Source organism: Apis mellifera, linkage group LG9 (assembly GCF_003254395.2).
Source record: "Apis mellifera strain DH4 linkage group LG9, Amel_HAv3.1, whole genome shotgun sequence".
Taxonomy (NCBI): domain Eukaryota; kingdom Metazoa; phylum Arthropoda; class Insecta; order Hymenoptera; family Apidae; genus Apis; species Apis mellifera.
In genome coordinates this window covers 6511771-6529969 of record NC_037646.1, presented here as the reverse complement: position 1 = coordinate 6529969, position 18199 = coordinate 6511771, and the positions used below count along the sequence as shown (strand labels likewise).

Sequence of the window (18199 nt, the reverse complement as noted above, 5' to 3'; positions counted from 1 at the left end):
TTTATTCTTAAATATTTAAAAATATATAACTTATTTTTGAAACAATAATTTATCTTTAAGTACATACAAAAAAAATGAATAAAATGAATAAAATTATGTGAAAATTTTTGAATTGATTATAAAAAAATTATATAAATATTCCAATTATAATAAATATCATTGTACAGCAAAATTCTTTCTTTACTCTAAGGATAGTACTCTATAAATAAAATATATGTAACATTTGTATACTTTAATTGTTAATATCTATAGATAATTATAAATATCTATAGATTATATTTATAAATGTGTAAACATATGTATCCTATTATTAAATTCTATTTAATTAAAAATAGAATTTATGAATTCATATATTAATATATTACACATTTAAATAGAAAGTATAAGTAAAGTAATTTAATATATTTTTTAAAATTTTAAATAGAAATTTAAATTGGAAATTTAATAGTCTTTAGTCAATCAATATTACAACTACTTTTTCGAAATTTTCGCCTATTACGTACTTCCATACCTTTACGGAAAGAATCTTCATTTAATCCTAATGAATGAACTACAGCTCGACTACGCCAAACTTTAACAGTAAAATCATCGCTAGTTGTGACTAACATTTCAGGATCACATGGATTGAAAGCAACAGAATTAACAACATCAGAATGAGGAAATTTAGCTAAACATACTCCATAATGTCTGTCCCAAAGATAACCATGTTTGTCTTCAGCTCCACTGATAATAATTTTAATCTTAGAAAATTAAAATGAAATAATTATTTACATAAAATTAGTTGATTAAATTTACCTGGCTACATATTCATTGCATACATCAAGGAAAATAAAGAAGCATTCATTATTTGGTGTATATGCCTTATGAGCTCTTAGCATGGTACCAACTTGCTTTAATGTTACTAAATCAATAACATGTATATCAATTTCTTGAGCTATCGGCGGAGGTTGTAATGGATTTGTAATAATATAACCTCGGGGCCATGGTCTTGTATTTACATATAAATATCTAATAACATATATATATTATTTAATAAATAATAATATTATAATAAAAAGTAAAAATATAAATTTATATTTATAATATAAAAAAAATAATATGACCAACCTATGATCTGGAGATAATCCCATTCCTATAATATGTCCATGCAAATCAATTAAGTGATCTACTTTATCAAATTGATCAGCTACAGATTCATAATCCAACCAATTAGTAATAAATGCATAAGAATTTTGTCTTTCTCGTTCTCTTTCTCTTTGTTCTATTCTTTCACGTAATGATGGTCCTGGATCTAATCGTGCAGGGAATTTTACATTTTTTATTCTCTTGAAACCCACTTGATGAGGTGTATAAGTTTTTGATCCAGTTGTAAAAATAAGATATTTTTCACAAATATTTGATAATTCGTCTTCACTTTTTTTTATATTTGATGACTCTGCATTTAAAATTTTATTATATTTATATAGTAAGAATATAATAATAATTTAAATTATGATAAATTTCACTTACTTCCAGATTTATTCCACAAAGAATTTTCACTTTTTTTGCCATTTTCTTGTGCTTTTTTTTCCATTTCTACTTGTCTATATTCCTGATTATATTGTATAGGATTAGCATATTCAAAACCATCACCAAGTTTTTTCCAATTCATAAATCCACCTTCCAATGTACTATATCTATTTGTATATGCTTGAGTTAATTATATCAATTGTTTTCAATAATATTTTGAATTAAATAAAATATATATGAATAGGAAATGTATTTTGTTTAATTAACTTACTGTAATCTGGATGATGCATGACGAAGAACAACAGGTTCTTCTTGTAAAGTGTCACTAGAAGATGCAGATGAAATATCTTTATGACTTGGTGGATTTCCTTTTTCTTCTTTAATATTAGAAGATGAAGGTTGATTATGTTGTTCCTCAGATTCATTTTGTTCAGGTGTCAAACAGTTAGCTATCATTATTGCTCGAAGTGATGATGCATTACCATTGTAAAATCTAAAATATATAAAATAATCATATAATTATTAATATATTTATTATTTATTATTATTATTAAATATTAATATTATGCAAAATTGTTTTTATAATATTAAAAATTACTTGTCACATAAAATACCTAAATAACTGTGTCATGATAGGTACATGTTCACTAGATGTTTCTTGATTTGCCTTATTAAGCCATAAGAGACTAGTACTAACTAAGTGTGCTAACCAACATAAATTTCCACTTATAAGGTAATGTTCACTGTACCATGTACCAAATATATCATAAGGTTTATTTATTACTCTACATTGAAGATCAAATCCAGCTATAACAAAAAGAAATTAAATAACAATTGATAATATATTTTTATTATTGTTAATTATTATTATTATTTTAAAATATTAATTAAATTTATTAGTATTCTTACGTGCTAATCTAAATACTGCTATTTCACCCGAAGTACTGAGAGGAGTTCCAAAGTGTACACCAGAAACAAGTAGCAAAGTATCAGAAGAATTAAATTGTGAAAATTGTGTATATTTCCAACTAAATGTTTTCATATCATGAAGATATTTTATGCTAACAGGATATTGACTTTCCCAAACCTATAATAAATTTCATAAATTATAAATTAATTAATTAATTAATATTATTAAACATAAAAATAAAAATTAAATAATTATAAAATAGAAATAACTTACAAAAATGTATCCATCTTTTGAACAAGTAGCAAACATTTTTCCATTGTGTGAAAAACTAACATGTAAAACTTGATGGGAATGTTCTTTTAGTACTTCTGTTTCTAAAAGTGGTGTATGATATGTTAAACGTTTAAATTCTCCTAACCATGAAGTTTTTCCTAAAATATAATAACGTATAATTTTAAATATAAAGTAAAAAAAATATAAATGGATATTAATATCAATAGTGATTTTTAATTACATGCATAGTGCGTATTAATTTTTATTTTTAATGATATGAAGATTGTGTTCTCTTTGCAATGTTGAATATTTATAAATATATAAAGTTAACCTGGCATAATGCCGATGTCCGGGTCTATTTTGTATGTTTGATAGAACAGATCTTTCCAAAGAAATTCATCATGCGATACTCTATACCATGATTTACATACTTCTCCAGCAATTGTCAACTCTCTTGGTGTTAAATATTGAAAAATATTTAAAAGAATAGAATCCGGCATATAATACCAATTTTCATTCTCTTCACATATTTCGGGTAAATTCCTCTTTTCTTCTGACATATGTACATTTTCTTTACTGTTTTCTTGATTTTTCGTAACATTTTCAACGATGTCCATATCGAAATGCCGTTCTTTATTTACTAGAACAGCTGATATCTATCAGTAACACTGTTATTGTAATGTAAGCGCTTTTGAGAACGTACGAGTTTGACCGAGATCGAAAACGATTAATCGCCGGACATTTGCAAATAATAAATGCAATGTATGCTGGCACGATTAAAAAGCGTTGCAATCGTCTATAAAATTAAACTCTTCGATTGTATCTAATACATTCTATTGACGATAGATAAAATAATTTGCATTGCTAAAAATAGTCATAGATTCCGTAGTTGCTTTCTTTTTAAAACTACAAAGTCTATATGTTTGTACATATATCAATGTAGGTATCATATATGCGCGCGCATACATTTACAATATATATATATATATATATTGCTATACACATATAAGTATACATATATATACATATATATATATATATATATATATGATTTTCTATATCAGGCATAAATAAATTTAATTAATTATAATTGTAACTCATATTTTCATTGATTAAAATAAAGAAAGACAATTTTATTCCTATATACAACACGATTTATGAAAGAATATAAATTATATTTATATTAAATTTATATTAAAATTATTAATTTACTATTAAATTAAATTACTCAAATTATTATATTCATTTTATAGTTTTCTATATTAATTAATATTAATGATATATAAATATTATATATATTTATGTAAATAATGATAAATGAGATAGTAAATATTTTTTAAATCATTTAAATCACACATTGACATTTTATCAAAAATATTTTATTAAAAAAAAATTATATAATTTTTTGTTTTACGTATATCTCTAACCTTTATATTTCTTTTATTTGTTTGCACTTTTACCACATTTACTTCACACAGTCTTTTTTATGTCATAAACATAACAATATAATATAATATTTATAAGGAAAATTTCATTACGGAAGGCATGTAAAAAAGTATTTTTATAATTGATACAAAAAAGTTTATCACTTATATCGAATTCACAAATATATATCCTTGCTGTAAATCTCATGTAATATCCACACAATGTATACACAATTGTATCTGTAAATGGATATAGAGAAAGAATGCAGTTTATTATGTAGAATTACTTGCTTGAGGAATTAGTTGACTTTCCATTTGCATATAAAATTGTTCTCCAAACCATTCTCTATGCATTTCTAAATAGCTATAAAAATTTAATTTTTGTTAGTTACGAAAAAAACAAAAAATATTTAAAAAATAAAAAAAAAAGATATTACCTAAGAAACATATCCAAATATTTTAAAAGAACCTTCAATTTTTTATGTGGTATATCTGTTAACTGCAGCAAGTCTGGTAATTTAACTAATAGAAATTATATGGTTTTAATTATAATTATAAATATTTAATAATATATTTGTTAAAATATTTGATAACGATTTCTTTTTACATACCAAATAATCGCGTTAAATGAATGGCACCATAATAGGTAGAAGGATTTGGAGAACCTTCTGATTTTGATGATTCTGGCATTAATCTCCATTTATTTGATTGTTGAAGTAAAGCGTTGACTTGCGCAGATGTAACAACAGGTATTCTCAACGTTACACCGCGTGGGCTAGAACAACGAGAACTTGTACTTGCAATACTAAAAAAAAAAATCTTATCAATTTTATAATTATAATATTAAAATAATTTGCTTCATTAAAAATTTTAATTTACCTCGATAAATTTCCTGTATCTTGTTTAATTTCTTCATATGATCTCAATTGTCTATTTTCATCAATAGAACTCACTCTGTATGATCTCAATCTTCGCTTTGAATTTGTTATTGTTTTCGAAGTATCTATTTCTTGATCATGTTCTTGAAAAGGTGGTAAATGAGCATACTCAGTATCTTCATATTCTTCTTTAACTAATACTTCTGAATTTCTTTAAAATTACAATTACATTAATAATTAAAATAAATTGTATTAACTAATTTATTTTAATAAATTTATAAATAAACATTTTATTTTATTTTAAAAATATTTTAAATAATAAAATACATAAGCATTTAATCATAAAATTAAAAATTTTCAATAAATAAATAAATAATAAGTATTAAAACTTACTCAATTGGTTCTTCTTTGACAAGAGTTGGATGTTCACCATATAAGAAAGAAGATTTTAAATTACAATATTGTTCTCGTTCTTGTCTATATAAAAGAAGATCATGTAACGTAAAATCAAAATATATACGCAATCCATCAGCAACTTCTCTACATATGTTTATTTCGTTAATTGTTTTTTCTATTGTATTATTTGTTTTGTTTCTTTGCGGTTTTTCAGGAATGTTCGTTAATTGTGTTGTCGTAAAGTGTTGAACCCACGATTCTAAAATATTTGCAACAGTAGGTTGTGCAGGAAGAACTGCTAGCTAAAATCCATATTAATTTTTATTAAATTTTTATTATTATTATTATTATTATTATTATATTTGAAATTATTATTATTTTTATTTTCAAATTTTAAATTAATTTTTTTGATTATAATTGCGTATATTATAATTTTAAAAAATTATAATAATACCTTAGTTTTATTAGTTATAAGATCATAATCTTGGTCCAAAATTCTTCTTAAAGTAGTACCTATATCAAGATCAATTCCTGGCTTTATACTGGCACCAGATTGACTACCACCACCACTATCTTCATCATCACTTGTTTCACCAACATAATCTGAACTACTTTCTGTATCTTCTTCAGTAATAACTTCCTTTAATAACAAAATGATAAATATTTTGATTAAATATAAATAAATTTATTATATATTAATATATATGAAATATATATACAATAGCAATAATACTTCAGTATCATAATCAGCATGCTGTCCTGAACTACCATCTTCTGATGATCCGGTTGTTGCTGATGTTGCTCTACTACCACCACTTCTTGCTCTTCTTCTTGGTTCTTGATTTTCAGTTTCATTTAAACGTTCAGATAATTTATGGCTTCTTTTCTTACGTTCTCGTCGATATAAATATGCTCCCCTGTTTATCATTTTATTAAAATTGAAATTTTTTTATATTAAATTATTTTTTATATTAAATTGTATTTTATATACATACAATTGTAACTGTGCTTTTTGTGCTAAATCTCGTTGAAGTTGACGATTTTCTTCTGTATCTTTTAATACATATTCTTCTGTTACACAACGATCCCATGAAGAATTCCATCCCTACATTATATGTCTACTTTATTTTTTATTAAACATCAATGTAAAAACAAGATAATACTTATTATTTACCTGGAAATGTATTAAATATTCAACAGCTTTACGTCCTCTTTGATCTTTGTTAACTATAACATCAAGTACCTATAATAATATATGAATTAATAAAGAATGAAAATTTTATTTGATATTTTTTTATAATATATTTTTTATTTTTTATAATATACCTTTGAATCATATAATACTTTTGCTTTTGTAGGATCAGGTTCATAACAAAGAACTTTTTCACCATCACAAAATTTAAATTTTGGTCCTCGAGTAGAAACCATTCCTTACTATTAAATATTAGAGCAAAATCACGAATTTATTTTATAAATGATCGTAGAATAATAGGATGACAAAATTGTTTAGATTAACATAACCTTACATATTATATTTAAATAAAAAAATAATCAATAATTATAACGAAAAGTTCTACATAATCTCTCAAACTTTTTATTTAAATTTATTAATAATCATTGAATATATTAAATTCCCATATAATGCGTTACTAATATCGTACGAGCAGAAATTTAAGTCTCCCGGTTTCAGAATCGTTTACTGAATTGAATTAGTTTATACACATCAGATACAACTAACCTCATTTGATAAACTATTTATGTAAATAATAAATATAAAGCACCATTCAAAATATGTTCTTCTCTGATTTGTATTAATAATAATAATATGATATATACATTTATAAATAGAAAGTTTATATATTAATATTTCATGAAAACTCACCATAAATATCGATGTAATATCTTTTTATTTTATTTTAGAATAATTAATAATTGATATATTTTCTTTTTAAATTTATAATTTTCAATAAATATGAATTTATAAAATTATTCTGTAATATAATAAATTGATATTATATTTGATAAATTAATAATTTTTTTCTATATGTATAAAAACAAAAAGATTATAAAAATTAATAATTAAATTTTTAATATTTATTAAAAATTACTAGTTTTCTATATTGATATATACTATACTTACAATAGATAAAATTTATATTTATACAATAAAGTTAATTTATCGATCAAATTAATACTTACCGTCTTATTAGATTATTAGATACTTATAAATTTTTCTACTAGAGGGAACTTTAAGTTAATGATAAAGTGGGGCAAAATTGTACAAATTGTATATACACACCTACCAGTTTCATAGATCCATTCGTAATATTGTTTGCTTGAAACGTGTTGCGTGTTATTTTTTTCTGTTATTTATACATGTATTCAGATTTGGTGAAAAAGATCTCAAGATTTTTATTTTCTAGTGTTTCAAGGACAAAAAATTTTAAATTTATATGCAATAAATAAAAGAAATTTAAAAATAATTAAGTATAGAGATCAATCTGTCAAATCAGGTAAATTACATATCATATATATGTATATATATATATATATATATATATATGTATATGCATGATATAGAAATAATATCTGGAAATTCATTTTATGATCTCGACGAAGAATAAGTAACCAAAAATTAAAGAAAAATAAGTAAAATAAGAAAACCATGATATATAATAGTGAAACAACAGTGTTACAATAGTGTTACAATAATAGTGTTTTAATTATATTTGTACTAAAAATACTAAATGATTTTCTTCCCGCTATTTTTCATTAATGTAAGATAGAGTGCTAGAAATAAAATTATTTTTGTCATTATTTGTTATTTACAGAAATACATAGAATTAATGAAATTTATTATCATTTGAAAATGATAAAAAAATGATGAAAAAAAAAATTGTAAATTTTTACTTGCTAATTTGATAATTCAAATTTATTTGAAATAAATATTATGATTATTATTATAATTTTTAAAATATTATTTTTTTATAAAAAAATATATTTTTAAATATTTACTAAAATATGTAAATATATTACATATTTTATTTTTTTTCAATTAATTTTGTTACATGTCATGTTTTTTAATTCGCATTTTCTATATTAAACCTAACTAGATAGTAGATTTGTAACCGATATCGCGCCAAATCAAATCCACCGCCCACAAGTCTATATAAATTGTACTTGTAGCTAACTTATTTATGAATAGAGACGTGAATGTGATTGATTGTATATGAATGTAGATTCATTATCTGATGTATTTCTCATACATTGTTTATAATATAGAAATCCTGTCATTAGCTATTTTCAGTTGAGATGATTTCATGCTGATATTAAATAATTGTTTTAGTATGTTATTGAAATGTGATATAATTTTATTAAATAAGTTCAATTCAAAATTAAATCTAACACAATGTTTATCTTTATTTACGATGAAAGTTTACGCCTTTTCAATTGCATGATAATTTATAATTTCATTAGGCTTTCTTGATTTATTTTTATTTTTTTATTCATTTTTTTTTAAATTAAAAATTAAATTAAATTAACAAATCTTATATATGAAAAATATAATATTTATTACAATATTACAAATTGAATTTCTTTTGTAAGAAAAAATAATACAGATTTATATAATTATTGGGTTCTATGTTAGTTCAACAAAATATAATAAATATGATTAAATATATTTATATTTTTTGCATGGTATTTATTTTATAAAAGATCTAATAAAAAATATATATGTATATGTACTGTATTTATATAAACATATATATTGATATATTTATATTTATATAATTTAAAAATATATTTTAATTTTTGAAATTTATTATTTTAAATTTAAAATTCATGGCTTAATATTTAAATAAAAGATTTCTATTTGCAAAATTTTTAATAATATTATTTAATTTTTTTCAGAATTACGATGGATCAAGGATTTCCAGCACAACATACTACTACTACCACTGTAACAACGAGTACGACTACAACACAACCAAATATTCGATTCGATTCGTCTTATATAAGAACATTGCCTGGAATTCTTAAAATCGTTCAAGTAGTAAGTTAACGGTCATAGTATTATATTGTAAGATCTAGAAGCATTGCTTTTTAACATAACATAAACATATAAGTCTTATAACGCTCGTAAGCCTTTTATTTTACAATATAATCCTATGACGTTAAAAATACGAACATTCTTTTTGATCTTGATTTTGTATATCACATATATATTTATTAGTATTATAAATATTATATGTATTTATAAATTATCTACATTGTATATATGAAATTATATTATAGATGTTAATACAGTGAAAGTATAAAATAAAATTTTTATAGTATGTAGTCTAATTTTTAACTTTTTAACAATATCTAGTTTAATCTTATTAAAAATAAAAAATATAATTATTAATTATATTTTTTTTTTGTAGGTCCTAAATCTTTTGGGATTCATATGTATTACAGTATCGTCTTATCATACTAGCCGCGGAGAATGGTTTAATACTGTGGCTATGGGAGGTTTTTGGTTCACAGGAATATTACTAGTTTTTTATTTGTTTCATATTGTAGAAAAATTCTCGAAAATTCCTTGGTTAAAAATTGTAAGTTAAAAAAATAAAAATAATTTGTTATATATAATTATGATAATATAAGATTTTTGGCAAATAATTTTTGGACTGATATCCCTTAAAAAGTTAACAATGGTTTTTACGCTAAGAGAAAAATGATTTTATAATAAATAATTAGGATACTTTATACTTTATACTTTATATTTTATGCTATATGGTATATTAATAATTACTTTAATCATTTTAATATTTTTTGTTTTTTATTTATTAACTTTTGCATGAAATTCTATTTGTTGTATTGAATAAAATAATATTAATTAAAAATGTTTTAAAAATAACATCACATTATATTTTTATTTGTAGGAATTTTTATTTTGCATAATTTGGACTGCTTTCTATTTGCTGGCTGCTTCTCTTGCAGTTGATTATGCCAAATATGTAGAAGCTTACGGAGTAGCAGCAGTAAGTTTTTTCAATCAGTATTAAAAATTAAATTGCAATTAAAATGATTTTGAACGATTAATTAATTTTAGATAAATTTTAATTCGATGAATTGTTTGCTTAAATTATTTGATGTTTTTTTAACATTTTTATATCTTTTTATAGTTTTTCGGATATTGTGCTATGGTAGTTTATGGTTATGATGCCTGGCTCAAGTTTCAAGCCATAAAAAATGGTGCATTAGCACAAGGACAGCACACACCGAAACAAGTGTCTACAATGACAAGTCCTGCATACTAACTTTATTATAAAATATATGATTTTTTTGGTGAACTATACAAATAGATCAATTGCAAAACATATCATTGGTTTTATAGAGAAGATTTGATAAATTTACTTTCAAATTTTTCTCAATTTAATGCTTTAATGCAAAAGACTAACAAATACCAACAGGGCACAATAGATTTAAAATTTCATTATTTTTTATCTATAAAACTTATATATTTGTGTATACACATACTATGTAATTTCATGGAAAAGAAGCACAATATTCTATAATTTCATATCTTTGTACCATAAAAAATGATATATATACAATTATAATATAATGCGTATTTTGGAATTTTTCATATTGATAATAATATATATGTATGTAATTTTTAAAATCTGTTAATATAAAAATAATATTGTAACAGATAGTATATATATATATTTGTTTACATATACAAGAAATATATATTTAATCAGTATTGTGTTCACGCTATATGCTAAAATCAATTAATATATTTGTATTCATTTTGTATTTAATTTTTTCATTTTATATAATGGCAATTTCATTGCATTCCTGATTAGAATGAACAGCTATCTTAATTTATTTGTAATTATTCATATAAAGATCATAATAGAATGTATTATACAACAAATCAAATTAATTTTGTCATTTTTACTTATTATTTATATATATATATGTTGTATACAAAATTATATATTATTAAATATAAGTAAGATTGTTTATAACATTTGTAAATTTGTTTATGATTACGCAACATGTTAATATTTTTGTCATTTTTATTCGACAAGTTCAATACAAGTACCTAAACATATATATTATATGTACATGATATAATTATATACTAAATAAATTATAACTAAATAATTATATACTAATTATAAATTTCAGAATAAAAAGCAGTAGTAATGATGGTCATGATACAATGTATATTACCTTGATATTTAAAAAAATAAATTATTTAATATCTTCTGCAAATTAGACCGTCATTATTTTCATAAAATATAATTGTTAATTATTATATATAATTATTAATTTAATAACTTAATTTATTACTTTATATTATATGTTTTAATAAAACTCTACTTTCTTTTTTTTAACAAATATAATCACGAAAAAAATTTTTATCGATTTTTATTTTTTATTTTTTATTTTTATTTTTAATTCAATATTCTAAATGAAGACAAAAAAAATTATTGAAATATTATTAATTCCTTTGAAGAGAACGAGGTCTACGAGCTTGTTTCTTACCCATGCTTGATAGATCTATAGTTTTACCATCAGGAAGTACTAATTTATTCTCTTGATAATCCACAAATCCATTCTCTTCTTCTTCTCGTTGTTCTTCATCGCATTTGATTCCAGTTTCATACGTGTATTCTCGACGAATACCATCTGGATCGATATAACCATATTTACCTCTGGTAATACAATCAATACCGATTATTTCTTCTTTATATGATCCATCGTCGTTTTCAAAGCCCCATGTGATTGAGCCATCCGAATTATCATTACGATATCGTCTTATAATCTATTACAAAATATTAAAATATTTTTAAATATAAATTTTAACTTAATTAAATTAATTGATGAATTTTTTATTTTTTTTTATTTTAATTAATAATAACTAATCATTGTAAATCAATTTCACTTTTTCTCGATATTATAAAAAAATGATAAGAATCATTTTCTCCTTTTTAGAAAATTATATTAGAGATTATGTTAGAAAACTATAGAAGAAAACTAGAGAAATTATATACGATTGTTGAAAGTTTAAATTGTTTTCATTATATAAAAATAATATTTTTTTATTATATAGTAATTTTTATTGTATCTAATGTATTATTTATTTATTATCTATTTTATTTGTTCTTATAATTTTATATTTAATTATAATTATTTTTAATAATTTTCCCCTCCTTTAAATTTTTTAATTATTCAAATTAAATGCTAATGATACAATTATTAAAATGAAATATATAATAATATACATACTCGACTTTTTATATAATAAGAATGAAAGGAAGCTTTAAATATTTCATGATACTAAATGTAAAGATTTGTACGTGTATATTATAAATGATATAAGATTTCAATTACTTTTTTATAAATTGTTCTTCTTTAATCAAGTTTATCCCATTAAAATAAAAGAAATCCTTTAAATATTGGAACTTAAACAATGTTATCAAACAATATTATCAGATTTGCACACTAACCTGTGCAACAGGCTTCTTTCCACGAGTTTCGTAAAGTTGAGACGATTTCACTGATTTTGTAGGTGATTTAACTTGTTGCTTAAATGGTTCGTCTATCGGTTTTCTTGATTTGTTCGGTTTTGATGCCGGTCTATATTGAACTGGTGCTGATGGTGCTGTTGGAAATCCGCTTCCTCTGGTGGTTGGACTTCCTGTCCCCGAAAGAGAACGATATTGTCCCGATTGAGCTGTTGAGACAGTATTAGCAGTTTTTGATATAGAACCAAGATTTGTACCACCCACGGTACGCGGTATATTTTCTTCACTTTCCTCTTGACTATCCAACGGCTCGTCACTTATATTGGTATCATCATCCTGATTATCGTGTTCTCGAGGTGAATTTTCGTGAATTCGAATTCCTTCATCTGGTTCTTCGTTCACTGGTTTAATTTGTGGAGGAAGCGATGCTGCTGATCCAGTGGGTAAATTTGGTTTCAATGACTTGATCGGTGTAAAGGAACCTGGTCCTGTTCCAATTGAATCTTCGATTCTAGGTCTATAGATGGATAAAAAATAGTTATTATAAATAGTTATTGCAAACAAATCAAGATTTGGAATATTCATGAATCTAAATTTATGTGTATATATGCATTTATTTTTACATTCATATTTTTAATAAAATAAATTGTATTATTCACAGTGTCAATATCTACTTGGCTGTTATAAAAATTAATATTTATTGATAGTTTTTCAAGAATTTAACTGAAATTGATTGAAATTAGTTTGATTGTCATCAATATATATCAATCTCATTATTATATACATTTCTATATACCTAAATGTAATTGGTCGACGAATTCGTTGATTCGCAAGTGCAGTTGGGACTGCTGGTCGAGCAGATGGTAATCTCTGAAAACGAGTTGATCGTAAAGACGACCCTCCTTTTTGTCCTATATTGTCATCTTGGTTAAATTGAGCCGAAACAAGCGCAGTGACGCATGCCAACAACTGCAAAATAAATATATATTTTTTATTATATATATTTGAAATTTAAAAATAAATTAAAAAAAAATTATATTGATATATATTTATGAAAATATTGATTAATATAAATTTTTGTATCAAGGACTTTTTAAAAACTGAACTGTAATTGGTATTATAAAAGATAAAATTATATTATCAAAAGTTATATAAATAGACGAATGAAATCAGTGCAACAGCGATCACAATAATCAACATACGATATTGATAAATGAACTGATCTATATGCATTCTTCAATCTAAAATATAGCAGAAGCCTTTTTGATAAACAATAATTTGAATCATACGTTTCATATACGAATCTTCTGTATTTTTTTTCTTCTTTCTCTTCTCTTGCTTTGATAACTTAAATGTCAAGCAACAAGTTACGTGTGTGCCGCACAAGATGCATTACATGTATGCAAGTATTATGCGTCCTGACTTTTCGAAATCGAAACGCTTTCTCTTTTCTCTGGTATCGTATGAATTTTGTGATTAATCTCGTATAATGTTCTTAATTATTAGACATATATAGAAACGCTTTCAGAAAACGTGTAAACTAGAAATGCAGGACCGGTTTGAAACCAATCCTTCGATGAAAACCTGTTATATCGAACGAATGCAAATAGAAAAGTAAGAACAATCGAATTACGAACATACCGATAAATGCAGTGATTCGATAGTTGTTTGATCGCAAACTCCCTTCTAACCTGTCGCGAGAACTTATATTAACAAGCTTATTCCCTTGTGTAATTTCTCTTATATAAGAATATGAAATACCGGTCATGTTAGCGTAACTTTCGATTCTATAAAAATTATTCGAAAATAAATAATCCTAGGATAACAGAATCGATAAATATATATTGATAAAAATGAAAGAGAATTTTAAAGAATTTTCATTTTGCAAGAAAGGATAATATTGTATTACGTAATGATAAATATAATTAGGATAAAGAGAATTGATAAATATATCTGTTACATGAAAGAGAAAAGTATAATTAATGGAATTTCTTAATAGTGTGTTAATAATGTATCGATAATTACAGGAAGTAAGAGTGATATAGTAATTTTTGATAGATCAAATAGGAATTAAGATTTTGGTAATTTTTATTTATTTATAAATTTGCTTTTAAAAATTTTTTATGAAATATGAAGTATTACATTATAAAATTTCAATCCACGTAATTAAAATATTCCAAACATTATAAATTGATGAAGAAGAAAATTAAACATTTGAATAAAATTTTATTGATATTTAAAAGTATAAATACTGATTTTGTTAAAGATCTAAAAATAAATCACTAAAATTTTAAAAAAATTCAATGATCAATTCCTTTGATCAAAAGCTTATTAAAATTTTGCAAAAATAAAATTACGTATTGAAATGATTCTCCATATTAAAGATTGAAAATAGCGAATTCCGTGAAAAATTCGCAATAAATATTGTTTTATAAAAATGGTATAAAAGAGAAAAGGAAGCATACACGTTGCGACAATCTCCAATGTTGGAGAAGTTGAGCCATCGAGCTGGATCGCCATATCCTCCTCTGTAGTTCTTTTAGTTCACAGGAATGCACTGGTATTGCCAGAGAAAGAGGGAAAAAAGTTGAGAGAGAGAGAAAGAGAGAGAGAGAGAGAGAGAGAGAGAGAGAGAGAGAGAGAGAGACGAATGGAGTGGACGCGAATTTGTTTCTTACGGGATTATACTTCGTTCCAAACTGGTGACCACGCACCTACTAGATATTTCTAGGGAATATACTGCGAAAAATCTATTCAACTTTCTTGTCAGACACTTTCACTTGCTTGGTTGCGCGGGAAGCCCGTTAATTTTCGTCCCTCGTGGCCGAACATTGTTAAGAAATGCGTTCAAGATCTTGCTACAATTTCTCTCCCCCCAAATCTCGTTTTTCTTTTACCGATCTATAGCTTCGTTCGTTCATTCACTCCCCCGTACTTTCACTTTCTTTCTTTGAACAGTCGCCCATCTCATTTCCTATTCGTTGTTTTCGATCGACTTTTGTTTTCGATTTTACAATGGATATCACGTTTTGGAAAGGTACCAGAAAGATTCTTCAAATTATTCGATTGAAATTGAATACTCATGAATATATTGATAGAAGGATTAAATATTTTTTATTCTATTTTTAAAATCTGGGCATTCTCTTGACAATGTTTTGATAACATTTTTTTAATTGAATATCTAGAAATTTTAATGTAAAATGAAAATTAAATTTGTACAAGATAAATTGGTTAAATAAAAAAAAAAATATATATGTAAGACAAAATATAAAAAAACATATTTTCCTTTGGTTGTATAAGCAATAAAGTTTTTTAATTTATATTAATGAAAATGATAATAAAAATTATCAGAAGAAAAAAAGGAAGCAAAAATAGTAAAGTAATTATGGAGAATATGTTGACTTGAGTTCCTTACATAATATCTGATGATTATAACCGATCGAAACAGAAAGCTTTCTGGCTCAAATATACAAAGAACGTGGATTGGCAGAACTAAACGAAAGGAATGTCAAGTATAAAGGAAACTTTATATGTAAGTTGATATATTTTTTACACATTGTCTAGAACCTGTCTGTCTACTTCGACTTTCATGCTACGCACTATTTCTTCCTTATTTTTTGTCCTTCTCCTATGATTTTGATGTAAATATCATGATGAAATAATAAGATAAAGTGTCGTGCAATAACTGTATAAAATATTTTCTTACATGAAGAATCTTCATTATTTCATATTTTGTAAATTTTCATTTTTTAATTTTTTTTTCTTTCACCTTAGAATTTTTCAGCTATATTTTTTTTAAATTTTTGTTTATACATCGAAAATAATTTTATTTAATTTTATATTTTCATTTTTTTTAAATTAATAATTAAAAATAATTTAAATATTTATTTATTTAAAAAATAATAAATATTTTTCTTATCTAAAGATTTCAATTTACATTTAGAATACATTTATACAATATAGCAATTAACTTTCAATATTTATCGATTTAATAAATCACTTTCTAATTTAAATTCATTCGAAACATTTTTAAAGTTCGCGCTTCGCGAGCGTCAGTTCTAGTGGAAAAGGAAACAAGATAGAATTGGACTGTGTTCAAATTCAAACCTCTATTTTCAATTTATCATTAGTGAAAGGATACAAATATTTTAATTTCATTAAAATAGTCCATTATCTCTAATTATTATGAACTATCTTTTCAAAACACATATCTATATATTAAAAAATAAAACTCTCGATAGTTTCACCATATTTGTTTCAATTTTATTATAAACCTAACCATACTTTTCTTTTATAACTAATTATTAACTATTTATAACGATAAAAAACTTGTTCAAGATAAACAATAAACGGTAACAGAAACAAAATATAAAGAAACGATTCGAATTTTTTTATACTATCATAACTTTATAGATTGAACGATATATTTCTCATTTCTTACAAAACAAAAAAAGACTATCATTATAATTGATAGTGAAAAAGAAATTACAGATTGAATCGACAAAATGGCGGACAATATAGAGGGCGGGAGATAAAAAGTTGAATCTTTAATGGATGGATAAAAAAGGAAGAAAGAAGAAAAAAAAATGAATTTGGCTACTCACGATCACCGCGACGCGCATGGCAATGTCCCGTGTGTCTTGTGTCGCAATGGTGGTCACGCTGGGTGTGGTGCCGGCGCGTTTATGCCTCACACTACCGCGAACGACTCCCCGTCTCCCTGTTCTTATACTTATATCCCCGTTTAAATTCCTGTGGTAGCAACATGCAGGCCAACTTTCCATCGGTCAGAAGGAATACGAGATCGTGAAACGTTTCGGCATCGATAAACATAGTTCTTTAATTTGTCCTACCGGTAATATAATAATTAGTGCCGATGTTTGGGGACCATCATCTTTTCGATTCACAAACTTGAATCATTGATTTATTAATCAGTAATTTTACAAGATTTTATTGATATTGTTATGATTCTGGTATCGCGTAATATTGATAATTGTTATTGTATCATATATTGACATAATTGGATAATACTGTATTCGTTATATCATTTGATTGATTTATCATATGTTATTAAATATAATATTAAATATTATATAATAGTAATATTGATGAATATAACATTTTTATTCCTAGCAGTTGTTACGATTATTATTGCTACTATAAATAATGATAGTATTTCTTCTTTATAATATATAATTAATTTTTTTTAAAAGTTGATCGAATTATGTGTCATATTTAAATTAGTAAAAAACAATTGAATATGTATCATATTCATCTAAG

At 24.0% G+C, this 18199-nt stretch overlaps 4 protein-coding genes across 7 annotated transcripts; 1 reads left to right on the top strand and 3 right to left on the bottom strand.

Annotated features, from left to right (window-relative positions):
• Nucleotides 1-362: 362 nt before the first annotated feature.
• On the bottom strand, nucleotides 363-3653 carry LOC412155 (F-box/WD repeat-containing protein 5). The gene is made up of 9 exons (XM_395619.7): nucleotides 3024-3653; nucleotides 2693-2850; nucleotides 2419-2596; nucleotides 2124-2316; nucleotides 1781-2002; nucleotides 1510-1676; nucleotides 1108-1435; nucleotides 796-1008; nucleotides 363-723 (listed from the first exon to the last, which is right to left on the bottom strand). Exons 1-9 carry the CDS (start codon nucleotides 3307-3309, stop codon nucleotides 456-458), a joined length of 2013 nt encoding a protein of 670 aa, XP_395619.4. The 5' UTR covers nucleotides 3310-3653; the 3' UTR covers nucleotides 363-455.
• A 440-nt stretch (nucleotides 3654-4093) lies between these two features.
• LOC726137 (male-specific lethal 3 homolog) lies at nucleotides 4094-7226 on the bottom strand. Of its 2 annotated transcripts, XM_001121900.5 has the most exons (11): nucleotides 7129-7226; nucleotides 6717-6824; nucleotides 6565-6633; nucleotides 6386-6495; nucleotides 6124-6307; nucleotides 5845-6030; nucleotides 5388-5692; nucleotides 4996-5205; nucleotides 4728-4921; nucleotides 4554-4638; nucleotides 4094-4480 (listed from the first exon to the last, which is right to left on the bottom strand). In XM_001121900.5, exons 2-11 carry the CDS (start codon nucleotides 6816-6818, stop codon nucleotides 4390-4392), a joined length of 1536 nt encoding a protein of 511 aa, XP_001121900.1. In that variant the 5' UTR covers nucleotides 6819-6824; nucleotides 7129-7226; the 3' UTR covers nucleotides 4094-4389. The 2 variants fall into 2 exon arrangements, with proteins under 2 accessions (XP_001121900.1, XP_006561676.1); XM_006561613.2 differs by having other exon boundaries at nucleotides 4728-4891; nucleotides 6717-7195.
• Nucleotides 7227-7688: 462 nt separating this feature from the next.
• Nucleotides 7689-11415, top strand: LOC409019 (plasmolipin). Of its 2 annotated transcripts, none has more exons than XM_003249929.4 (5): nucleotides 7689-7903; nucleotides 9303-9444; nucleotides 9818-9988; nucleotides 10319-10417; nucleotides 10562-11415. In XM_003249929.4, the coding sequence occupies exons 2-5, from the start codon at nucleotides 9310-9312 to the stop codon at nucleotides 10694-10696; spliced, it is 540 nt and encodes a 179-aa protein (XP_003249977.1). In that variant the 5' UTR covers nucleotides 7689-7903; nucleotides 9303-9309; the 3' UTR covers nucleotides 10697-11415. The 2 variants fall into 2 exon arrangements, with proteins under 2 accessions (XP_003249977.1, XP_006561675.1); XM_006561612.3 differs by lacking the exon at nucleotides 7689-7903 and adding an exon at nucleotides 8009-8167.
• A 394-nt stretch (nucleotides 11416-11809) lies between these two features.
• LOC552217 lies at nucleotides 11810-17718 on the bottom strand. 2 transcript variants are annotated; one of them, XM_624594.6, is made up of 4 exons: nucleotides 17524-17718; nucleotides 13716-13888; nucleotides 12902-13436; nucleotides 11810-12216 (listed from the first exon to the last, which is right to left on the bottom strand). In XM_624594.6, exons 1-4 carry the CDS (start codon nucleotides 17701-17703, stop codon nucleotides 11893-11895), a joined length of 1212 nt encoding a protein of 403 aa, XP_624597.2. In that variant the 5' UTR covers nucleotides 17704-17718; the 3' UTR covers nucleotides 11810-11892. The 2 variants fall into 2 exon arrangements, with proteins under 2 accessions (XP_624597.2, XP_016769440.1); XM_016913951.2 differs by lacking the exon at nucleotides 17524-17718 and adding an exon at nucleotides 15385-15438.
• Between the last annotated feature and the right edge of the window lie 481 nt (nucleotides 17719-18199).

What these genes read in the sequence shown, in the direction of transcription:
- LOC552217 (XM_624594.6), bottom strand. Translation starts at nt 17,703, where the DNA reads ATGGAAAGTTGGCCTGCATGTTGCTACCACAGGAATTTAAACGGGGAT. An exon ending in CCATGCGCGTCGCGGTGATC is followed by an intron (nt 13,889 to 17,523) that starts GTGAGTAGCCAA and finishes TTTATTTTGCAG; the next exon opens with TTGTTGGCATGCGTCACTGC. An exon ending in CGTCGACCAATTACATTTAG is followed by an intron (nt 13,437 to 13,715) that starts GTATATAGAAAT and finishes ATCCATCTATAG; the next exon opens with ACCTAGAATCGAAGATTCAA.
- LOC412155 (XM_395619.7), bottom strand. Translation starts at nt 3,309, where the DNA reads ATGGACATCGTTGAAAATGTTACGAAAAATCAAGAAAACAGTAAAGAA. An exon ending in ATCATGACACAGTTATTTAG is followed by an intron (nt 2,003 to 2,123) that starts GTATTTTATGTG and finishes TATATATTTTAG; the next exon opens with ATTTTACAATGGTAATGCAT. An exon ending in TTTGTGGAATAAATCTGGAA is followed by an intron (nt 1,436 to 1,509) that starts GTAAGTGAAATT and finishes TTTTAAATGCAG; the next exon opens with AGTCATCAAATATAAAAAAA.
- LOC409019 (XM_003249929.4), top strand. Translation starts at nt 9,310, where the DNA reads ATGGATCAAGGATTTCCAGCACAACATACTACTACTACCACTGTAACA. An exon ending in TTCTTAAAATCGTTCAAGTA is followed by an intron (nt 9,445 to 9,817) that starts GTAAGTTAACGG and finishes TTTTTTTTGTAG; the next exon opens with GTCCTAAATCTTTTGGGATT. An exon ending in AAATTCCTTGGTTAAAAATT is followed by an intron (nt 9,989 to 10,318) that starts GTAAGTTAAAAA and finishes TTTTATTTGTAG; the next exon opens with GAATTTTTATTTTGCATAAT.
- LOC726137 (XM_001121900.5), bottom strand. Translation starts at nt 6,818, where the DNA reads ATGGTTTCTACTCGAGGACCAAAATTTAAATTTTGTGATGGTGAAAAA. An exon ending in AATATTTAATACATTTCCAG is followed by an intron (nt 6,496 to 6,564) that starts GTAAATAATAAG and finishes CATATAATGTAG; the next exon opens with GGATGGAATTCTTCATGGGA. An exon ending in TCATTTAACGCGATTATTTG is followed by an intron (nt 4,639 to 4,727) that starts GTATGTAAAAAG and finishes AATTTCTATTAG; the next exon opens with TTAAATTACCAGACTTGCTG.